General features: G+C 47.9%; 1 protein-coding gene, 1 non-coding gene and 1 pseudogene across 2 annotated transcripts; 2 read left to right on the top strand and 1 right to left on the bottom strand.

Moving 5' to 3' along the window:
• Positions 1-1,392: 1,392 nt before the first annotated feature.
• Positions 1,393-10,496, top strand: PPP1R14A (protein phosphatase 1 regulatory inhibitor subunit 14A). Its single transcript, XM_066242816.1, has 4 exons — positions 1,393-1,793; positions 3,768-3,848; positions 4,708-4,740; positions 5,615-10,496. The coding sequence occupies exons 1-4, from the start codon at positions 1,593-1,595 to the stop codon at positions 5,741-5,743; spliced, it is 444 nt and encodes a 147-aa protein (XP_066098913.1). The 5' UTR covers positions 1,393-1,592; the 3' UTR covers positions 5,744-10,496.
• On the top strand, positions 6,552-20,081 carry LOC136313616 (septin-10-like; annotated as a pseudogene).
• Positions 10,169-10,244, bottom strand: TRNAP-AGG (transfer RNA proline (anticodon AGG)). The gene has a single exon. It is a non-coding gene; the product is annotated as a tRNA-Pro (tRNA).
• Positions 20,082-22,166: the final 2,085 nt, after the last annotated feature.

Raw genomic sequence — 22,166 nt, 5'->3', positions numbered from 1 at the left:
AGCAGATGGGCACTTCTCCTATGTGCCCTGGCCGGGAATAGAACCCGGTACTTCTGCACGCCAGGCCGACGCTCTACCACTGAGCCAACCGGCCAGGACGAAGTATATATCATTTTAATCCAATCCCAAAGATTTCCCCGCTTTGCTTTCTCCCAAATCCCTAATCTATCACCACTGGATTTCCTGTAATCCCTTTTATGCCTAACCTACTGATCTAATGTATAAATTAAGGAATGAGGCTGCCATTTTCCAGAGCGTTTTCTCAGTCCATTGAGATTTTGCTTCCTGGCAAATTGATTAGCTTTCTGACAGTTCGGCTCAAATAAACTCATAACAATTCTTACAGGTTTGAACCTTCCCTCCCCTCCTCTCCCTTCCCCCCTTCCCTTCCTGTGAGAGGAGGGGAGATAGACAGATTCCCACAGGGGCCCCAACCCAAATCCACCTGGCAACCACAGTCTGGGGTCAATGCTCAGTCAACAATTCTCAGCACCTGAGGTGGACGTTCAAACCAATCAAGCCACTGGCTCTAAGAGGGGAAGAGAAAAAGGAGGAGAGGAGAAAAGAAAAAGAAAAAAAGGCCTGACCTGTGGTGGCAGAGCGGATGAAGTGTTGACTTGGAATGCTGAGGTCACTGGTTGGAAACCCTGGGCTTCCCTGGTCAAGGCACATTTGGGAATCGATAATCGATGCTTCCTACTCCTCCTCCTGCCTCTCTCTCCCTCCCTCTCTCTCCCCACCGCCTCTCTAAAATGAATAAATAAAAAAATAAAATAAGAGAAAGGAGAGGGAAGAGAAAAGAAGCAGATGGTCCCTTCTCATGTGTGCCCTGACTGGAGATCCAACCCAGGACATGCACATGTCCTGCGACGCTCTATCCACTGAGTCAGCCAGACAGATTGGATGTTTCTTATGTTGACACTCCTTTTCCGTTTCTTATTTCTCCATAGAACTTATCATATTCTAATAAACTGTATAACATACTGTACTTATTATGTCTACTGCCTGTCTCTATAAGAATGTCAACTCCATGCGTACTGAGCTTGTCTCTTTTGTTCACTGCTCTATCTACAGTGCCTAGAACAGTGCCTTCTATAGAGCAGGCACTCAGTACATAAATATTTGTAGACTGAGCGAAGAAATGCGCGAATGAATGCACGATGAACAACAAAGAAATGATGAACTGTGAGTACTATGGCTTGACGTTCCCTGGCAAAGAAAGGTGGCTGGGGGGCTCATGCACCGTCCCTTGCAACCGACAGAGGGCGCAGATAGGCCGGTTCCTCTGAGCCTGTCCCGGGACCCAGCCCCCGGCATCCAGTCCCCCGGAACCCCTGACGCCCAGGCTAGCCTGGGGCTTTCGAACCTCGCCCATACCTGAGCCTTGCTCGGCTGCGGGCTTTACACCGCTGCAGCGGCCAGTCCTCAGCCCCGCAAGCAGGGAAACTGAGGTCCGGGGTGGCTGGGGCGGGGCCTGCCCCTCCGCGACCCGGAGCCCCCGCCTCCGTCCGGCCCCGCCCCACCCCGTAAGAGGCCCCCTGGGCGGGAGGCAAAGGAGCACAGCACTTCGCGGGGGCCGGGGCTAGGGCGCGATGGCAGCTCAGCGGCTGGGCAAGCGGGTGCTGAGCAAGCTGCAGTCTCCATCGCGGGCCCGTGGGCCTGGGGGCAGCCCCGGGGGGCTGCAGAAAAGACACGCGCGTGTCACAGTCAAGTATGACCGACGGGAGCTGCAGCGGCGGCTGGACGTGGAGAAGTGGATCGACGAGCGCCTGGAGGAGTTATACCGCGGCAGGGTGAGGCGGGGAGGGGTGTGGGGAACAGGAGAGTTCCCAGGCATCCTACGTTCTGTTCTTGGGATCTTTGGTTGCTTGTGCTCGCTATTGCACACACACGCCCAGGGGTCAGACACTCATTGGACTCATTGGCTCCGCTATCCACCCTGGATGGCTCTCTGCTTGTGGACACTAAGAGAGACACACACTTGAGTCACCAGAGCTGTGCCCAAATATCTATGGAGAGCCAGGGGCTTACTATCTGGGGGTGAGAAGGCAAAGTTGGGGAGCCGGAGCAGCCATATCTGGAGAAAGGGTGGGGGGAGGGGATGTCTTATAGCCAAACATAGCAGGGGAGATACAACCACATAGAGATGCACAGCAAAGGAAGCAACAGTAGTCACAGATGTGCACAGTGACAAGCTATAGCCACTCAGACACTGAGAGAAGCAACAGCCATACACATATTCTCAAGGACGTAAGCTGTGGTTACTACAGATCAACATATGCTATAGCCACAGACATCCACGTTCACAGTAACACAAGCCTCAGCCATATGCTGACACACAATACAATGACACTCACACAAAAGAACTCCGGTTACAGCTCTTCATAGATAAACACCAGCACAAGCTATAGGGACTCACAGTACAAGCTACAACTAAATACTATTATTCCCTAAAGGCAAAAACAGTAACCACATGATATATGCTGCAGCCACTCAGACGTAAAATGACAGAAATTATAGTTACACCCAGACAGAAAACAGTGTAAGCTGTAGGTAGGTGCATATGGACATACAATAGCAGAAACTACAGGTGCCCCTGGGCATAACCTATAGCCTCACAGACATTTCACTGGCATCTCTGATTGAAGTTATACTTTGTATAACACACACAAGCTGGGGAACACAGTCCCAGGCACCCAATGGTCATAGCAGTATACAGACACACAGGAGGCAGAAATCCTCAGCACACTGTGAAGGTGGTAGAAGCCAAAGCCCCTTATAGGGACTTGAGGTCCCTCTGTTCTCAGACACACATGGGCTCATACAGATGGACAGACAAGTCCAGTTGCTAGTGGTGGGTGGCATCTTATGAGGTCATCCTCGGGCAGTGGTACTATGGCTGCCTGTAACACATGATGAGGAGATAAACAGAGTTAAGCCAGAGGCACACACCTCACACCCATAGGACCACAGTCCCCTGAGCAGGGCACACACATGATGCCACGTACTTCTGCACCCTCACACTGGCCCTAGCCACTTAGAGGAGACCCTCCCACAGGCATGTAAACACACTTATACACTCTGTGCCTTTGCTGACCGCTGCTGCAGTAGCCAGCAGAACTTTGGGTGGAGGAGGAAAAACAATCTGTTGCCTCAGGGATCTCTTCGCAGACAGCTGGGTTCTGTCCCTCTCAGGGATACTGAGCCAGCATGAGTGTGGCCCTCTGTCTCAAAAGGCCATACCAGGATTCCCCACTTAGTCGCTCAAAATTGAGCTCATGGTTCATCCCATTTGCCTGTGGGGGCCTTGGCGGTCATCTCCTTGGCTGCAGGGGGCTGTAGTCTGGCCCCCTGTGCGGCTTCCTGTACCCTTGGGCAAGGAGCCACCCCAGCAGGCTCTGGCCCACTGCTCCCCTTCGCTGCACCTAGCTCTTAGACTTTTCCTTGAAAGGGCAGAGCCAGCCCCACTTCTGAATCCCAGACTCTGACATTCCAAAACCTGACCAGGCCTGTTTCCCTCTGCGGGAACTGGGGCCAAGCAGAGAGACCCATGCCAACCCTGAGGTCCCCTGGGGCCTGGGGACCCAGGCATTAAAGTTAGTACAGGCCTCTGTCAACCCATCTGTCACTCCTCCCCCCAACACCCAGATGTCCTGCCTTGGTGGAGCTGTCCCTGACTGCCACATTATTGCTCCAGAACCCGCCAGCTGGGCCCTGGGCCGTGGGAGGGGAAAGGGCCACTGACCAGCCCTCCCTCCCTGCCTTAGGAGGCACACATGCCTGATGAAGTCAACATTGACGAGTTGTTGGAATTAGAGAGTGAAGAGGACAGAAGCCGGAAAATCCAGGTAGGTCAAGGGGAATGCTGCCCCCAGTCCACCTTGCCCTCCCTAACAATCACAACAAAAGTTACTACGTTTATTAAATACTTACTATGTGCGGACACTATTTTAATTGCTTTACACTTATTAATTTATTTAATCCTCACAAACCCCTATGAAGTAGGCACTATTCTTCATTCTCCATATGAGGAACATGAGCCCCAAAGAGATGTAATCACTGGCCCAGGGTCACACTGCGCTGGGTGTCACAGCCAGACAGTTGAGCTCTGACCTGTTCTCTGAGGCAAGAAAGTGTGACCTTCTTGCTCTCTCTGGATCTAGAGTTTTTGTTGTTTTTTTTCAGAGACAGAGAGAGGGATAGATAGGGACAGACAGGAACGGAGAGAGATGAGAAGCATCAATCATTAGTTTTTTTGTTGCGACACCTTAGTTGTTCATTGACTGCCCTCTCATATGTGCCTTGACCGCGGGCCTTCAGCAGACCGAGTAACCCCTTGCTCGAGCCAGAGACCTTGAGTCCAAGCTGGTGAGCTTTTTGCTTAAGCCAGATGAGCCCGCGCTCAAGCTGGCGACCTCGGGGTCTCGAACCTGGGTCCTTCTGCATCCCAGTCCAATGCTCTATCCACTGTGCCACCGCCTGGTCAGGCTGGATCTAGTTTCTTGACTCAAGTTGTCCCCAGTTATTTGATGAGGCCCTCAGACTGTACTCCTCTCTTGAAGCCAGGTGGGAAGTCCACCTATAGTCTGACTTCATTGTCTTGTTGCTTGGGGTTTTGTTGTTAAAGGGCGGGGGCTGGAGGGGCGAAGGTGTTGTTAGTCATTTACTATTTACCTTTTTCTTTTGCATGGGTGGGGGGTTGTTTAGGGACTCCTGAAGTCCTGCACGGCCCCCACAGAGGTGAGTTTTCCTTTCCCCCTTACAGATCCCTGTTCTGGCCCCTTTACCCTGATGGGGGAGGGGATCTCTGGGGAGCAGGGGAAAGCAGGCATGCCCAGGGCCAGCAGAGGGAACTTTGGGGAGCCCGTTTCTCTCTCCAGTGGTGTCTTTTGTCTTCCTCACTCCTCGAGTCCTCTCTCCCCATCTGCCACTCCATTATCCCTTCCCCGCTGAGATGCGCCCCATCTGTCTCCCGTTTCTGCCTCTGCTGTGCTCTGTCTGTGGGTGCTGCCTCCCTCCCTCTCTCCCTGTGCCTGCCTCAGCCGTCCTGGAGCTCCATTCCCCACCTCTGGGGGGTGGGGGGCCCAGCCTCCCAGGCCCGAAGCTGAATGGCCCAACCCCTCCCACTTCCTTCCCTGCTTTAAAAGGGAAAAGTATTCATGTTTCTCTAAGCAGCTCGGGGCTGGCTGAGGGACACACGTCATTGAATGTCTGCCCCGGAGGCTCAGGCCTCTGTCCCTGGGGACCCTCCTGGTGATCTCTTGGCCTGAGAAACATCTCTGATGTCTCTCTGTAGCTCTGTGTCTGTGTTCTGGTCTCTGCCTCTCTCTGTCCTCATCTCTCTCATTCCTGGCTTCTCCTCGCCTTTGCTCTCTCTCATCTCCGTCTCATTCTCCCCCTTCTCTGTCTTGATAGCCTTTGCCCTCCCTGCCTCCACCTCCACTCCCTCTCACCGGCTGGGCTCGCAGGGGCCTCCGCATCTCCCTGTTTTCAGCACTCTCCACCCTGCCTCCACCTCCACTCCCTCTCACTGGCGGGGAAGCAGTTCGGAGGGGCTGGGCTGGCAGGGGCCCCCACATCTCCCTGTTTTCAGCACTCCCCGCCCTGTCCTCAGGACTTCGTCCGAGAGCTGCTGGTGAAGCTGCGAGGCCTCCGCAAGCAGCCGGGCCCCTGCCAGCCCAGCCCCTCCGGTGACCACAGCCTGAGCCCCCTCCAGGACCGGGCCCGGACTGCGCGGCCCTGACCCTCTCTCACCTCTGTGGCCCTTCTGTCCCCTTCGCCAGTGCCCTCCTGGCTTGTTTATAAGTAGTATTTAATGGTTCTGTAACAACGGGTGCCTGGTTTTCCTCTCTCTGGGCTTCCCCCAGCTCCCCCCCCCCCCCCCCCCCCCCGTTTTCCTCCCTCCTGCTGGCCTTTTCATATCCCAGCACCCACAGCTGACCCAGACAGATGGAGAAGCACTCCTCTTTGACTGGAGAGCATGAGAACAGGCCCTGCTGACCTTGCACCCCCGGGACTCACATCCTGTCCTCACCTCCCCCAGCTCGGCCCAATGCCAGCTAGCGGGGCCCCAGCGGACTGGTGGCGCTCTGCCTCTGTGGGAATGATGGCCTGTGGCCGCAGGAGACGCACAGGACCTAATATACCTGAAATCCTCGCATCATGAACATTCATTCATTCCATGAATTTTATTGGGCACTTATCGTGTGCTTGGCATGGCCGTTGGAATTAAGGCCACAAAGATGAGTAGAAGGTAGTCCCTGGCATCAGGGTGCTCACACACTGGTCGGGGAGAAGGGCCTGTGTGCAGAGGATTAGAACAAAGTGCTAAAAGATCCAAGATCCTTGGGAGCCCGGGGAGTGGGAGGAGCCATTCACTCAGGGTGGTGAAAAAAATTGGAGGCTTCCTGGGGAAAGTGACATTGAGGCAGGGCTTTAGAGGATGCACAGGTGTTTGTGTGAAGTGGACACCCATACCCGAAGACCCTGAACATTGACATTGATGTTGAGCCAGGGAAAGTATCAAGTACTGGCAGGGCCCTTCACCGACCATGATGGGCAAGTCTCCCAGGGTTCCGTCAGGAGAGCCCTTGGCTGCTCTTGGCTGGAGCACGGTGATTCACGGCCTGCACAGTCCTCAGGGAGGGGCTGGCGAATCAGAAGTAAGCAGTGGCTATTTACCCCAAACTGGAAGATATTTAAATATTTTAACAACAGGTCTAGTTGTACCGTGGTCCCAGCTGGGCACAGTCAGGAGATAGAGTGCAGCTAGGGCTGCACCAAGGACCTGCCCGGCAGAGACGGGTATCTTCCCCCAGGACAAAACACATCTTCCATCTCGCCTCTACTGGCTGAAGGGGCCCCAGCCCCAGTTCCCACTTTCAGCCAGCCAGCAGCCTGAGCAGGATCAGGCAGCCATCCCAGGGACTCGGAGCTCCCAGCTGGCGGGCAGAGAAGGTGTCCCTGAGGAGGAGTACTCAGCATTGGCTTGTCCAACCCTTCAGGTTGCCTTGCTGTCCCTGTGCAGGTAGACCTCAGGCTTCCAGTGCCCTCCCCCAATGTGCAGAGAATAAATGTGTGGAGACTGGGGATATCCCCCCTCCCAGGACACCCACTTAGGTCTCAGGAACTCCGACCATCTTTCAGAACCTGTTTTTGGTTCCTCATCTTTGTGGAGGCGGTATATGCTCAGACCCAGGTTCTAAAGTCCTGGCTGTGCTTCTTGGTTTTCTTTCTCATCAGCAGAAGGGGGACTTCAGAGATGAGAAAACGAAGGCATGGATCTAGAGGCAGATTAAGGTTGGTTGAGGCCCCGGGTGCAGAAGAAAATACTGGGCCCCTTACATTAGAGAAAAGTGTAAAGCTGGGGTTTTGTGGGGCCCTTCAGAAGTCGGGGCCCAGGGCGTGCTCCTGGTGCACCCGCTGTTAAATCTGCCTCTGCATAGATGGGTGATGTCACTTGCCCTAAGTCACACATCTGGGAAGTGGCGTTGAACTTCAATTTCAGTCATTTGACTCCAGAGCCCAACTACTTAATTCCTATACTACGGTGCACCTATAAACCATAGCAATGATTGCTACTCTTCAATGGCAGGAAGAGGTTGACTGATTATAGGAAGGTGCCAGTGACATCTCACAGCCCTCTGAGATAGCCTATCTAAAGGGCAACACATTGAGTGAAAACAAGGCTACAACAAAAGAATTGGGAAACAGCTTACCGCAGCTCTTTCCTGGATTCAAATGCCACATGTCCTACTTCCAAGCTGTGTGATACTGAGCAATTCACTTAACCTTTTCTGTGTCTCAGTTTCCACATCTGTAGAACAAAGATGATTTTAATAGTACCTACCTCCCAGGGTTGTTGTGAGGCTTAAATGCACAGACCATAGACTAGTGCCAGGCATGTAATAAGCATTGTTATTAACCTTATTGTAGGGAGGGAGGAGCTGGACCATTAGTTTTACAGCCACCATAGGTGGCCAGCAACTTGTCCCTTGGAAACACCAACGCACAGGCCCTGTGGCATGGAAAAGCCCCAAAGGACAGGCGCAATGGATAAAGAAAACAGACTTGGGAAGCTGAGGTTGCTGGTTCAAAACCCTGAACTTGCCTGGTTAAGGCACATGCAAGAAGCAATTACTATGAGTTGATGCTTTCTGCTCCTCGCTCCTTTTTCTCTCTCTAAAATAAAAAATAAAAATTTTAACTCTTTTAAAAGAAACCCCAAAGGACACTGTACCTGCCCTGCCACCCTTGCCTTCTTCACCAGACTCGCTGCCTCTGAAGGCCTGGGGTCTGTCACCCACTCCGCAATCAGATGACACTTTTCCTCACTCGTGCATTAATCTCTATCCACCCTGTTCCCTCTTCTCTTTCCTCAAGAGGTCATGGCTTTTGGGTTTTTTTAAAAAAAATCATTTTCTTGCTCTCCTTCCAGTATTTCTTCATGCAAATACAAACAAATGTGAATCTATATTGTTTCCCCTCTTTATATAGGCAGACATGAACTTCCTAACCTTGCTTTTTTTTTTTGATAACAACCTATCTTGGGGATCTTTTATTTTCTTCAGGGTTTTTTTATTGACTGATTTTAGAGAGGAAGGAAGCAGGGAGAGAGAGAGAGAGAGAGAGAGAGAGAGAGAGAGAGAGAGAAGAACATGTATCTCCTCCAGTATGTGCCCTGACCCAGGATTGAACCGGCAACCTCTGCACTTTGGGACGATGCTCTAACCAACCGAACTATCCAGTCAGGGTTTGGGGATCTTTTATACATATTGCAACCCTCCACAGGCTTCCCTTGCTTCAGAGCAGAAGCTAAAATCCTCCTCTTCTTTCTCCCCGCCCTCTGTCCCTTGCCTGTATTCTCCACTTGATCAGGTTCTGCCCTTCCAGGACCCATAGACATTGTTCCTCTGCCACAGAGCATTCTTCTCCTAGAGCTCCTTATCCTCATTGAGATGTAATCTCAGAGAAGTGTCCTTGAGCCCCTAAAGTAAGGAGCCACACTCAGTGACTGTCACCCAGATTTATTTCTTCATAGAACTTATTACACCCTGAAATGATCATTTTATCGCCTGCGTACACTACCCCGCCTTTACATTAGCTCCTCCCTTGCCTTAAGCACAGCTATATTCCTAATGAATACGGCAGCGCCAGACACGCAATAGTGCTTGCCCAATGACAGTGCCCCCTGGTGGCCACCGTCTCTCTCCACGCACGGTAGCCTTCCCTGTGTAGAAGTGAGGCCTGGCGCCCTCTCGTGGCTGTGCGAATTGGTACAACTACACCCCAACTCTAGGGATAGTCAGCGGGCATCGTGGTAAAAGCAGGCTCTGAAGAAGCTTCTACAAAGCACTTACCTACCTTTTATCTTTGATCAACACCAGTGCCTTTGCTCATTAGAATGATGACTATTAGAAAGGGGCTTTGCATCGATGATGTAACTGGTACTCACAATTGGCCAAAATGTCTTGGGAATACTTCTTGCCCTCATAATAAAGAGGGCAGGAATGCTCTTAACAAAGGGATTATCGTGGTCAATATAAGGTCAACCTAAAAAAAATCGGTTATTATCCACTAACACTATAATCAATTAAAACGTAATTTTAAAAGAATGTACAGTTTTTTTTTTGTTTTTTTTTAGAATGTACAGTTTTCAATAGCAATAAAAACTATAGTTAGTTGCTGATGGAGACTTGACTTGGGGTGGCGAACACACAGGACAGTGTATAGATGATGTGTTGTAAAACTGTGCACCTGAAACCTATGTAATTTTGTTAACCAGTGTCATCCCAGTAAATTCAATAATAGGGAAAAAAAACTATAGTGGTTGTTTTGTTTTTTTTTGCATTTTCTTTTGCATTTTTCTGAAGCTGGAAACAGGGAGAGACAGTCAGACAGACTCCCGCATGCGCCCGACCGGGATCCACCCGGCACGCCCACCAGGGGGCGACGCTCTGCCCACCAGGGGGCGATGCTCTGCCCATCCTGGGTGTCGCCATGTTGCGACCAGAGCCACTCTAGCACCTGAGGCAGAGGCTACAGAGCCATCCCCAGCGCCCGGGCCATTTTTGCTCCAATGGAGCCTTGGCTGCGGGAGGGGAAGAGAGAGAGACAGAGAGGAAGGCGCGGCGGAGGGGTGGAGAAGCAAATGGGCGCTTCTCCTGTGTGCCCTGGCCGGGAATCCAACCCGGGTCCTCCGCACCCTAGGCCGACGCTCTACCGCTGAGCCAACCGGCCAGGGCCTAGTGTTTTTTTTCAAACAACTTAAAGATGCATACGCCCTTTATGGAGAGAGGATATAGAAGATAATCTGAAAAAAAATAACACCATTTATGCCTTTGAATAAGATAGCTTAATATTATCCACATGCCAGTTCTTTAAAAATTAGTCAACAAATTCAAAGAAATTTCAATAAAAATTCCAGATGAATTTTTTAGCTACTTGATAAACATTCCAAATTTTTTATGGAAGAATAAAAGTGTACAAATAGTTAATTCAATGTGGGAAAAGGGGAGTGCTAGCTCTACTAGACATGAAAACAGGCTGCAAAGCCATAATAAAAATAGTTTGGCATTGGTGCAAGAACAGATGAATACACCAAAGAAACAGAACAGACTCACTGGCAGACCCAGACAGGTATAGGAACATAACAAAATGATAAAGGTGGCACTGCCATTCTATGGGGGGAGGGAAGGCTGGATTGTTCATGTGGCTTTGGGGAAACTGGCTCACCATATGGAGAAAAAAAAATGAATCCTTACCTCACACCACATACAGAGGTAGACTCCAAATGCAATAAAGATCTAAATGTAAAGAATAAAACTATGGAGTGAATAAAAGGAACTGGAGAGTAACACTACCGTCCACAGATTGTTTTGCTATGCTTCCCATCAAAGGTGGTATTCCATTCTTGTCTTGAATAAAGATTAGCCTCAGTGACTTGCTTCTAATACATAAATGTGATGAAAGTGGCACCGAATGCCTGTTTTAAGCTGCTGTAACAAAATGCCATAGACTGGGTGGTTTAAACAACAGAAATAAATTTTCTCACAGTTCTAGATACTGGGAAGTCTAAGATCAGGATGAAGCATGGTTGGGTTCTGGTTTTGGTTCTGGTGAAGACTCTCATCCCAGCTTGTAGAAGGCTACCTTCTCACTATGTCCTCCTATGCTATAGAGAGACTAAGCTCTCTAGTGTCTGTTCTTATGAGGACACCAATCCCATCAGACTAGGGTCCTGTCCTAATGATCTTATCTCACCTTGCTTACCTCGTAAAGCCCCATCTCCGAATACCATCACATTGGAGGTTAAGGCACCAATATATGAATTCGGCAGGGACTCAAATATTCAGTCCAAAACATTGATTTCTGAAGCTAGGTCATAAAAGGCAATGGTCCCCAACCTTTTTAGGGCCACAGACCGGTTTAATGTCAGAAAATATATTTTCACGGACCGGCCTTTAGGGTGGGACGGATAAATGTATCACGTGACCGAGGCAAGCGTCAAGAGTGAGTCTTAGATGGATGTAATAGAGGGAATCTGGTCATTTTTTAAAAATAAAACATCGTTCAGACTTAAATATAAATAAAACGGAAATAACATAAGTTATTTATTCTTTTTCTGCGGACCAGTACCAAATGGCCCCCGGACCGGTACTGGTCCACGGCCCGGGGGTTGGGGACCGCTGATAAAAGGCTTCAGCTTGGTTCTCTTGGCATGCTTGCTCTTGGAGTCCAGTTGCCATGTTGTGTGGAAGCTCAAAGTGCATGGAGAGGATTTGCATTTTGGCTGACAACATCAACTTCCAGACATGTGAGTGATTGAATGAGATGATTTCAGCCCTAGACACCAACTGGCTGCAATGGCCTGAGAGACCTCCAGTGAGAATTTAGCTGAGCCCAGTCAATCCCAGATCTGTGAGAGGTAAGTGTAATAAATAGTCGCTGGTTGGCTCAGCGGTAGAGCGTCAGCCCAGTATGTGGAAGTCCCGGGTTTGATTCCTGGCCAGGGCACACAAGAGAAGCATCCATCTGCTTCTCCATCCTTTCCCCCTCTCCTTTCTCTCTCTGTCTCTCTCTTCCCCTCACACAGCTAAGGATTCATTGGAGCAAAGTTGGCCTGGGCGCTGAGGATGGCTCCATGGCCTCCACCTCAGGTGCTAGAATGGCTCTGGTTGCAACAGAGCAATGCCCCTTAGTGGGCATGCCAGGTGGATCCCAGTCGGGTGCATGCGGGAGTCTGTCTTTCTGCCTCCCCGCTTCTCACTTCAGAAAAAAAAAGTCACTGTTTTACACTACTACGTTTAGTGGAGTTTGTTATGCAGTCACTGGTAACAGAAACAGTGAGTTGGAGGTGGAAGAGCACTTTTAAACAAAACTTCAAAACTACAGTGAATTTGATGAATTTAGTCATGTCAAAATTTAGAGTTTCTGTTTATGGAAAGACATCTTTAGTTGAAGTTAAAAATTTAATGGACAGAATGAGAGAATATATTTGCAACATCTAAAATGGGTTAGTGATTGAAATTTAGCAACTACAAGGAACTCCTACAAATCAACATCACAAGAGCACAACCCTGGTAGAAAAAGACACAAGGGACAGGAACAGACCATTGAGAGGACAGGAAGCTCAAAGCACTTATTGACACATTAGGAAATACTTAAAATCAATAATAATCTGAAAGATGGAAATTGAAACAACAATGACATAACATCTGTAGATTGGACGAAAATTAGAAAGCTGTTGACAGGAGTGTTGACAGGAGTACCAGCGGCATTGACCACTAGCAGACCAGTAAGCTTGTAGTATGTGGTATAAGACATGATGAGTGAATTAGATAAACACCCAGCCCTGGCCAGTTGGCTCAGCAGTAGAGCATTGGCCTGGTGTGTAGAAGTCCCAAGTTTGATTCCTGGCCAGGGCACACAGAAGAGGCACCTATATGCCTCTCCACCCTTACCCCTCTCCTTTCTCTCTGTTTCTCTCTTCCCCTCCCACAGCCAAAGCTCCATTGGAGCAAAGGTAGCCTGGGAGCTGAGGATGGCTCCATGGCCTCCACCTCAGAACTAAAATGGCTCCGGTTGCAACAGAACATTGCCCCCTGGTGGGCATGCTGGGTGGGTCCCAGTCAGGCACATGCGGGAGTCTGTCTCTCTGCCCTCCCTGCTTCTCACTTCAGAAAAATACAAAAAAAAAAAAAAAAAAAAAAAAAAAAAGAAAAAGAAAGAAAGAAAAAAAGAAGATAAAGACAAACATCTGGCCTGGGCATAGGGAAATAGGGCTCCCATGCATTGCCGGTGGGAGTGGATCATGGTCCAGGTTTCTGGGGAGTAACCCTTTTATTCACAGATCATTTTGAGCACCTATTATATGTCCGGCACTTTTCTAGGTGCCAGGTCATATCAGGAACTTATGTTCTAGCAGAGTAAAACAGATCAATATTATAATAAGTGAATTATATAATATGTTAGAAAGTGATTAGAATCATGGAAAATTTTAAAGCAGAGGTTAAAAAAGGAAAAATTAAATAGAGTAAAGAGATTGGAAATGCTGGGATAGGGAAAATGACAATTTTCAAAAGGGTAGTGTAGTAGACAAAAAAGAAAAAAAAAGGTGTGGCCTGTGGTGGTGCAGTGGATAAAGTGTCAACCTGGAATGCTGAGGTCACCGGTTCGAAACCCTGGACTTGCCTGGTCAAGGCACATACAGGAAGAAACTACTATGAGTTAATGTTTCCTGCTTCTCCTCTCTCTCCTTTCTCTTTAAAAATCAATAAATAAAAAATTTTAAAATAACCCCCACAATGTCCATGTCCTAATCCCCAGAAACTGAGTATGTCTCTAGAGCCTCCAGAAGGAACACAGCTGGGTGACACCCTGGTTTTAGTTCTAAGACCCTCTTCAGGCTTCTGGCTTCCAGAACTGTGAGGTGGTTATTTTAAGTCACTACGTGTGTGGTTATATGGTACAGCAGCCATAGGAAACCGGCACAGGTGGTCAGAGAGGCATCACTAGGATATTTGAGCAAATCAACTGAGAGGGGCGGGAGATATTTGGGGGGAGACTATTCCAGGTGAGAGAAAGTGCCAGTGCACAGACCCTGAAATAGGAAGATGCTGCTTGTTGGATTATCAGTGAGGAGGCCCATGAGGCTGGAACAGGGCGAGCAAGGGGGAGAGTGGCAGAGCCAAGATCAGAGGGATGATGGGGTTAGATTGTGTGAAACTTTATAGGGCACATAAAGTTTACCTTGAGTGAGTTGGTGGCCCAATCATTTTATTACGCTCATGCTTCTGTGGGAATGACTTGTCTCTGCTCCACAATGTCTGGTGCCTCCGCTTGGAAGATTTGTGTGGCTGGGGTGGTGGTGGTGGCTGAAATGGCTAGATATGAGCTCATCTAGAAGCTTCGTTACTCACATGTCTGGTGCCTGGACTGGGAGACAGACTCCTGCATGTGCCTGACTGGGATCCACTTGGCATGCCCACTAGGGGGCGATGCTCTGCCCATCTAGGGCATTGCTCTGTTGCAACCGGAGCCATTCTAGTGCCTGAGGTGGAGGCCATGGAGCCATCCTCAGCTCCCAGGCCACCTTTGCTCCAATGGAGCCTTAGCTGTGGGAGGGGAAGAGAGAGACAGAGAGAAAGGAGAGGGGTAAGGGTGGAGAGGTGTATGGGTGCCTCTTCTGTGTGCCCTGGCCAGCACGGTGGCTGCATGAAAGCAGCATGATGGCTGCATGAAAGTGTTCTAAGACACCAAGCCGCAAGCCCTCATCTGACTTGGCCTTCTTAGCGATGCAATGCTGAGTCACCAAAGCCAGAGAGTCAGAGAGAGGGATAGATAGGGACAGACAGACAGGAACGGAGAGAGATGAGAAGCATCAAATCATTAGTCTAGATTCAAAGGGAAAAGAACTGGACTCCATCTCTTGGTGGGGCAGAGGGGAAATAACCCAGCAGGAAAGGACATGGGGAAGTGATATCAGCCGAATTGGTAGAATAGGAAGTCTGTTCCTCCACAAAGGCAGTGAATAAATTGACAAAAATCATCAGAATCAAACTAATCAAAGATGAATGTTTGTTTGTTTGTTTGTTTATTTTTACAGAGAGAGAGAGAGAGAGAGAGAGGGATAGACAGAGAGAAAGATAGGAACGAAGAGAGATGAGAAGCATCAATCATTAGTTTTTCCTTGTGACACCTTAGTTGTTCATTGATTGCTTTCTCATATGTGCCTTGACCACGGGCCTTCGGGCCTTCAGCAGACCAAGTAACCCCTTGCTCGAGCCAGCGACCTTGGGTCCAAGCTGGTGAGCTTTGTTCAAACCAGATGAGCCCGTGCTCAAGCTGGCAACCCTGGGGTCTCGAACCTGGGTCTTCCGCATCCCAGTCCGACGCTCTATCCACTGCGCCACCGCCTGGTCAGGCTGGTAGTTCTCTTTGACTTGTCTCATGACTTTTTGCTGAAAAGGCTTGTCTTTATTTCATCTCACTTGGAATTTCCCCAATTCATCCACTTTGTCATATATATCAGTACTTCATTCTTTTTTGTTGTTTGTTTTTTGTTTTTTATGAAGAGACAGAAAGAGTCAGAGAGGGACAGAGAGAGTCAGAGAGAAGGACAGATAGACAGGAAGGGAGAGAGATGAGAAGCATCAATTCTTTGTTGTGACACCTTGGTTGTTCATTGATTGCTTTCTCATATGTGCCTTGACCGCGGGCCTTCAGCAGACCGAGTAACCCCTTGCTCGAGCCAGTGACCTTGAGTCTAAGCTGGTGAGCTTTTGCTCAAACCAGATGAGCCCGTGCTCAAGCTGGCGAGTTCGGGGTCTTGAACGTGGGTCCTTCCGCATCCCAGTCTGACGCTCTATCCACTGCACCACCGCCTGGTCAGGGGACAGTTTTGGTTTTTAATTCCAACTTTTTTTTAAGTGAGAGAAGGGGAGATATTGAGATAGGCTCTGGCATGCACCCCAACCAGGATCCACCTGGCAACTCCTGTCTGAGGCAGATGCTTCAATCAGCTGAGATATCCTTAGCACCTGAAGCCAATGCTCGAACCTCTGGCTGTGAGAGAAGAGGGAGAGAAGCGGAGAGGGCGGAGAAGAGAAGTACTGTAGATGGTCCCTTCTCCTGTGTGCCCTGACTGGAGGTCGAACTTGGAATGTCTGCATGCTGGGCCAACACTCTATCCACTGAGTCAACCAGCCAAGGCCCAATTCTTCTTTTTTTTTTTTAAGATTTTATTTTTATTTATTTTAGAAAGAAAGAAAGAAAGAAGGGAGAAGGAGCAGGAAGCATCAACTCCCATATGCTCTTTGACCAGGCAAGCCCAGGGTTTTGAACCAGCGACCTTAGTGTTCTAGGTAGACGCTTTATCCAATGTGCAACCACAGGTCAGGCAGGCCTAATTATTTTTTTAAAAAAAGATTTTATATATTGATTTCACAGGGTGGGGGGTTGGGCGAGAAGTGTCAATTCATAGTTGCTTCACTTGAGTTGCTCACTGCTTGCTTGTTGTATGTGACTTGACTGGGTAAGTCCAGGGTTTCAAATACACAACAACCTCAGCATTCCAGGTTGATGCTTTTATCTACTGTGCCTGCAAAGGTCAGGCACAATTTCCTTTATCTTTTTTTTTTTTTTAATTTCTTACAATTGATTTGAGAGAGAGAAGCATCACCTCACTGTTTCACTTAGATGTACACTCATTGATTGCTTCTGGTAGGAGCCCTGCCTGGGGTCGAACCCAGACCTCTGGCACACTGAGTGGGGATGCTTTATCCATTGAGCCACTGGGTAGTTCAGTTGCTCAGTGCTAATTCCAATTCTTTAAAAGATATTGCTTTCTCCTTGCTTGCATTATTACTGATAGCAACACTCAATAGTAAACATGTTTAGATATTAGATCATTGAGTCTAGAGATATAGGTACAGTCTTTTTTGTGTGACAGAGACAAAGACAGAGAGAGGGACAGACAGACAGGAAAGGAGAGAGACGAGAAGCATCAACTCTTCTTTACGGCACTTTAGTTGTTCATTGATTCCTTTCTCATATGTGCCTTGACTGGGGGGGGGCTACAGCAGACCGAGTGACCCCTTGCTCAATCCAGTGACCTTAGGCTCAAGCTGGTGACCTTGGGATTTTGAACCTGGGTCCTCCACATCCCAGTCTGACGCTCTATCCACTGTGCCACCACCTGGTCAAGCTAGGTACAGTCTTTAACTACATGTTTCAGTTGCTTTGGTTGTCCTGTTGCTTATAGTCAAAGATTAAGAAAATATTGCTTCTGACCCCCCTTGTTTCCCCGGGCCACTGAGACATGCTTCTTGGGGCTGAGGGTGAGGGCACAGCTTCACTGTCCCTCAGGCAGTTTAGCTCAGTTCCTGTGCAGGACCATGCCTTCTGAAATGGGGTGGTACCTGCTTTTTCAGTCTCACTTGGTGACAAAAACTTGTATGTCTTTCCAAGTGTCTGATGATGAACAGAGACAAAAAAGAGAAAAATTTCATTCTCTTAAAAAAATTTTTTTTTTGCCTGACCAGATGGTGGCGTCGGACTGGGATGCGGAGGACCCAGGTTCAAGACCCCGAGGTCGCCAGCTTGAGCGCGGGTTCATATGGTTTGAGCAAAAGCTCACCAGCTTGAGCCCAAGGTCGCTGGCTCGAGCAAGGGGTTACTCGGTCTGCTGAAGGCCCACGGTCAAGGCACATATGAGAAAGCAATCAATGAACAACTCAGGTATCGCAATGCGCAACGAAAAACTAATGATTGATGCTTGCTTCTCATCTCTCTCTGTTCCTGTCTGTCCCTGTCTATCCCTCTCTCTGTCTCTGTCTCTGTAAAAAAAAAATTTTTTTTTGAGAGAGAGAAACAGACAGGAAAGGAAAGAGATGAGAAGATCAACTTGTAGTTGCAGCAGTTTAGTTGTTCCTTGATAGTTTCTCATACATGCCTTGACCGGGAGGGCTCCAGCCAAGCCAGTGACCCCTTCCTCAAGCCAGCAACCTTGGGCTCAAGCCAGCGACCGTGGGATCATGTTGAAGATTCCACACTCAAGCCGGCAACCTCGAGGTTTTGAACCTGGGAACTCAGCATTCAAGGTCAATGCTCTATCCACTGCACCACCACTGGTCAGGCAGAAAATATTCATTCTTTAACTATATGTGACTGTTAGTTTTTGGAGTTTGCTTCTTCAGCTGGTCAACAGATTCATTCAGGAAGGCTTTGGGGTTTTTCTTTTTCTTTTTAAGTGAGAGGAGGGGAGATAGAGAGATAGACTCCCTCCCTCATGTGCCCCAACCGGGATCCATCTGGCAACCCCTATCTGGGGCCAATGCTCCAATCAATCAAGCTATCCTCAGCACCGAGGGCTGACACTGAAGACAATCAAGCCACTGGCTGCAAGAGGGGCAGAGAAAGAGAAAGGGGAGAATAAAGGGAAGAGAACCAGATGGTCACTTCTCATGTGTGCCCTGTCCAGGGATCAAACATGGGATGTCAGCACGCTGGACCAATGCTCTATCCACTGAGGCAATTAGGCAGGTCTCAAGGCTTCTGTTTTAATATTCTCTGTATTGGAGAAGCTCAAATTGGAAAATCAGTGGTGATTGATATGTTGGTTAGTACTAATTAGAAGACCATGAATCAGCCTGACCTGTGGTGACGCATCGACCTGGAATGCTGAGGTTGCTGGTTTGAGGCCCTGCACTTGTCTACATATGGGAGTTGATGCTTCCTGCTCCTCCCCCCTTTCTCTCTCCTCTCTAAAATGAATAAATAAATAAATATTTTAAAAAATAAGGCCATGAATCCTTGTATGTTCATTTACATTTAGGCTTAAAGCCGAGACATGAACTCTAAGAATGTAGTGGGTTTTTTTGTATTTTTCTGAAGTTGGAAACGTGGAGGCAGTCAGACAGACTCCCACATGTGCCCGACTGGGATCCACCCGGCATGCCCACCAGGGGGCAATGCTCTGCCCATCTGGGGCATCGCTCTGTTGCAACCAGAGCCATTCTAGCACCTGAGGCAGAGTTCCACGGAGCCATCCTCAGTGCCCGGGCCAACTTTGCTCCAATGGAGCCTTGGCTGTGGGAGGGGAAGAGAGAGCCAGAGAGGAAGGAGAGGGGGAGGGGTGGAGAAGCAGATGGGTGCTTCTCCTGTGTGCCCTGGCTGGGAATCGAACCCGGGACTCCTGCACGCCAGGCCTATGCTCTACCATTGAGCCAACCGGCCAGGGCCAAGAATGTAGTGTTTAATTGAAATTGCCCATTTTGAATAAAGTGGAATTTGGTGACCAAATAAACAAAGAAGAAAGCTACTGTCCAAAAATTGACACATAGATGCTCAGTTTAAGATCAATTACCAAGAAAAACTGAAGATTAAAGGTTCTCTGTTTAACTTCCACAATTCTCTTATCCAGGCATGCCTCTACTTTATGTCAGCAACAGGCCACTCTTGAAGATACTTGATCTCTTAATCACTAAGAACCTTGTTAGCAAGGTGAACTTTATACCAGTGATTGCCTAAGCAGATGAAAAGTTTCTTTCAAAGATTTTTAAAATATGGATTGATTTTAGAGAGATAGAGAGAGGAAGGGAGTGAAGGAGAGAGAGAAGCATTCATTCGTTGTTCCACTTAATGTGCATTCACTGGTTGCTTCCCGTGTGTGCCCTGACTGGGGGTCAAACCTGCAACCTTGTTGTTTTGGGATGATGCTCTAACTTGACTGAGTTAACCAGCCAGGGCAGGTGAAATTTCTGAAAATGAATTACGGAAGTTTAAATCAAGCTCATGAGTGAATTGGTCATCAATGACATCAGATTTACCTATTCCCAGCAGATGATAAAACTATTATTATAACCAATGCTTCAATGAATAGACATTTGCCAGCTGCTGTTGTAGGAAGTTTGGATGAAATAGAAATTGAGAACTTTTATTTGATGATGGTCAAATCTTATCAGTACCCTTGGGGTGAGATACATCTGGAAAATGGAAAGCACTGGGACTCTGTAAAGCTTCTGGAAACGCTCATTTGTATTGTCAACCGATGGTCATTGGCATCGATTCAATGCCAATAGGAATCCTCACGTTGGGGTATGGGAAGAAGGGAAGTTTATTCCTTGCAAAACAGCTCAGCGGTGATATAGCATGTCTGTAAAAACAGCCTGGCTTTGGAACAGCTCAACTGTGACACAGCAGGGCTGTGAAAGCGGAACAGCTGTGAGGCAGCCCTGGGACCAGGCCCCTTTCCAGCTGGACAGCACTGTTCTTCTCCAGGCAGGTCTGCTTTGCCTTGCTGTGCTCTGCTCCCTTTTGCTCCAGCAAGACGTCTTTGGTGTACAGCGGTCCCTCATCTATCGCGGAGGTTATGTTCCAGACCCCCCCCCCCCCATGGGCAAAAATCCGCGAAGTAGCGACCTTATATTTCTTTCATTACACCGGGGAACAAAATTTTTGTTGCATCCACAAAAAACACTTGTTCTTACCTAATTTGAGTGTGCTGATCTCAAATCTGACATTAGTTTTTTTCTGTGAGCTACAGTTCTTTTTGCAATTCAAGATTTTAGGTTTTCATCTTATTGTAAAATTCTCAATATTTAGTTTAATATAATGAAGTAGAATGTCTTCTTGGGCATCATCTTTGTGAAAACATAATAATTTATATAATGCAGTAAATACACTGAAAGATATGATTGCATCAGAATTTGTCTACAATTTCAAAATAGAACATATTAAAACACTTATTTTAATCATAAAATTTGCACAAAACTTAGTTAAATTCTATTCAGGCAAAAGTTTGCATTTGTAGCTCTTGCGTTTGTGTACTTGTTGAGGACAATCTCGTTTGATGCTCCAGCAGTAGTCTGCTCATCACTAACAGCTCCAAGATTTTCGGGAAACTTATCAAGATGACTGTTCAGGACGTGAATCTTAACGCTCATGTTACATCCAATGTCACGGAAAGCCAACAGCATCCTTTGAACTAGAAGTTCATAGTTTTCAGCTTTTTTGTTGCCAAGGAAGTTCTTTGTAACTGCCACAAAAGACTGCCATGCTGCTTTCTCCTCCTTATTCATCTTCCTGGCAAATTCTTCGTCACGTATGAGGGTTCGAATTTGAGGTCCATCGAATACACCTGCTTTTATCTTCTCAAAAGACAAGGCAGGAAAAGTAGAAATAATATGTTGAAAGTATTCACTTTCTCTATTCAAAGCCTGAACAAACTGCTTCATTAGGCCAAGTTTGATGTGAAGTGGGAGAAAAATGATCCTGTCTCAATTAACTACAGGTTCATTCACAATATTTTGCATCCCTACTTCCATAGCTTCACGTTTCGGCCACTCCTTCTGTGTCCAGTGTTTCTCCCGAGCTCGGCTGTCCCACAAACACAGAAAGCAAGGATACTTCATGAAACCTCTCTGTTGTCCTAGCAGGAAATTTACCATTTTAAGATCCACACAAATGATCCAGTTATGATCCTCATACTTCAGAAAGTCGAGGACAATTTTTTTTTTTTTGAGAGAGTGAGTCAGAGAGAGGGATAGACAGGGACAGACAGACAGGAATGGAGAGAGATGAGAAGCATCAATCATTAGTTTTTCATTGTGCGTTGCAACACCTTAGTTGTTCATTGATTGCTTTCTCATATGTGCCTTGACCAGGAGGCTCCAGCTGAGCTAGTGACCCCTTGCTCCAAGCCAGTGACCTTGGACTTTAAGCCAGCAACCATGAATGGGGCCATGTCTATAATCCCACACTCAAGCCAGCAACTTCGGGGTTTCAAACCTGGGTCCTCTGCGTCCCAGACGGATGCTCTATCCACTGCGCCATTGCCTGATCAGGGTTTTTGTTTGTTTGTTTTTTAATATATTTATTTATTGACTGTCAGTGAGAGAAGAAGGAGAGAGAGAGACAGGAACATTGATCTATTCTTGCATGTGCCCTAAAAGGGGATTAAGCCAGCAACCTTTGCATTTTGGGATGATGCTCTAACTATATAATTGAGCTATCTGACCAGGGCTTACATAGCCTTCTAACAAAAGAACAAAACTTTTTAGAGGAGTGACAAACAGAGGAAAGAACTTCAAGTTTCTAGTGCAGTATATTGTGAGAAGGTAAATTAATGGGGGAACTAATGGAAGGTAAGGGCTAATTAGTAAGGT

This window comes from Saccopteryx bilineata, chromosome 9 (genome assembly GCF_036850765.1).
Source record: "Saccopteryx bilineata isolate mSacBil1 chromosome 9, mSacBil1_pri_phased_curated, whole genome shotgun sequence".
In the NCBI taxonomy this organism is placed as follows: Eukaryota; Metazoa; Chordata; class Mammalia; order Chiroptera; family Emballonuridae; genus Saccopteryx; species Saccopteryx bilineata.
This window is presented reverse-complemented; position numbering and strand designations above follow the sequence as displayed.

Excerpts from the sequence above, each read along its gene's own strand:
- PPP1R14A (XM_066242816.1), top strand. The coding sequence starts at position 1,593 with ATGGCAGCTCAGCGGCTGGGCAAGCGGGTGCTGAGCAAGCTGCAGTCT. Across the intron at positions 1,794-3,767 it reads AGGAGTTATACCGCGGCAGG|GAGGCACACATGCCTGATGA; the intron begins GTGAGGCGGGGA and ends TCCCTGCCTTAG. Across the intron at positions 4,741-5,614 it reads CCTGCACGGCCCCCACAGAG|GACTTCGTCCGAGAGCTGCT; the intron begins GTGAGTTTTCCT and ends CCCTGTCCTCAG.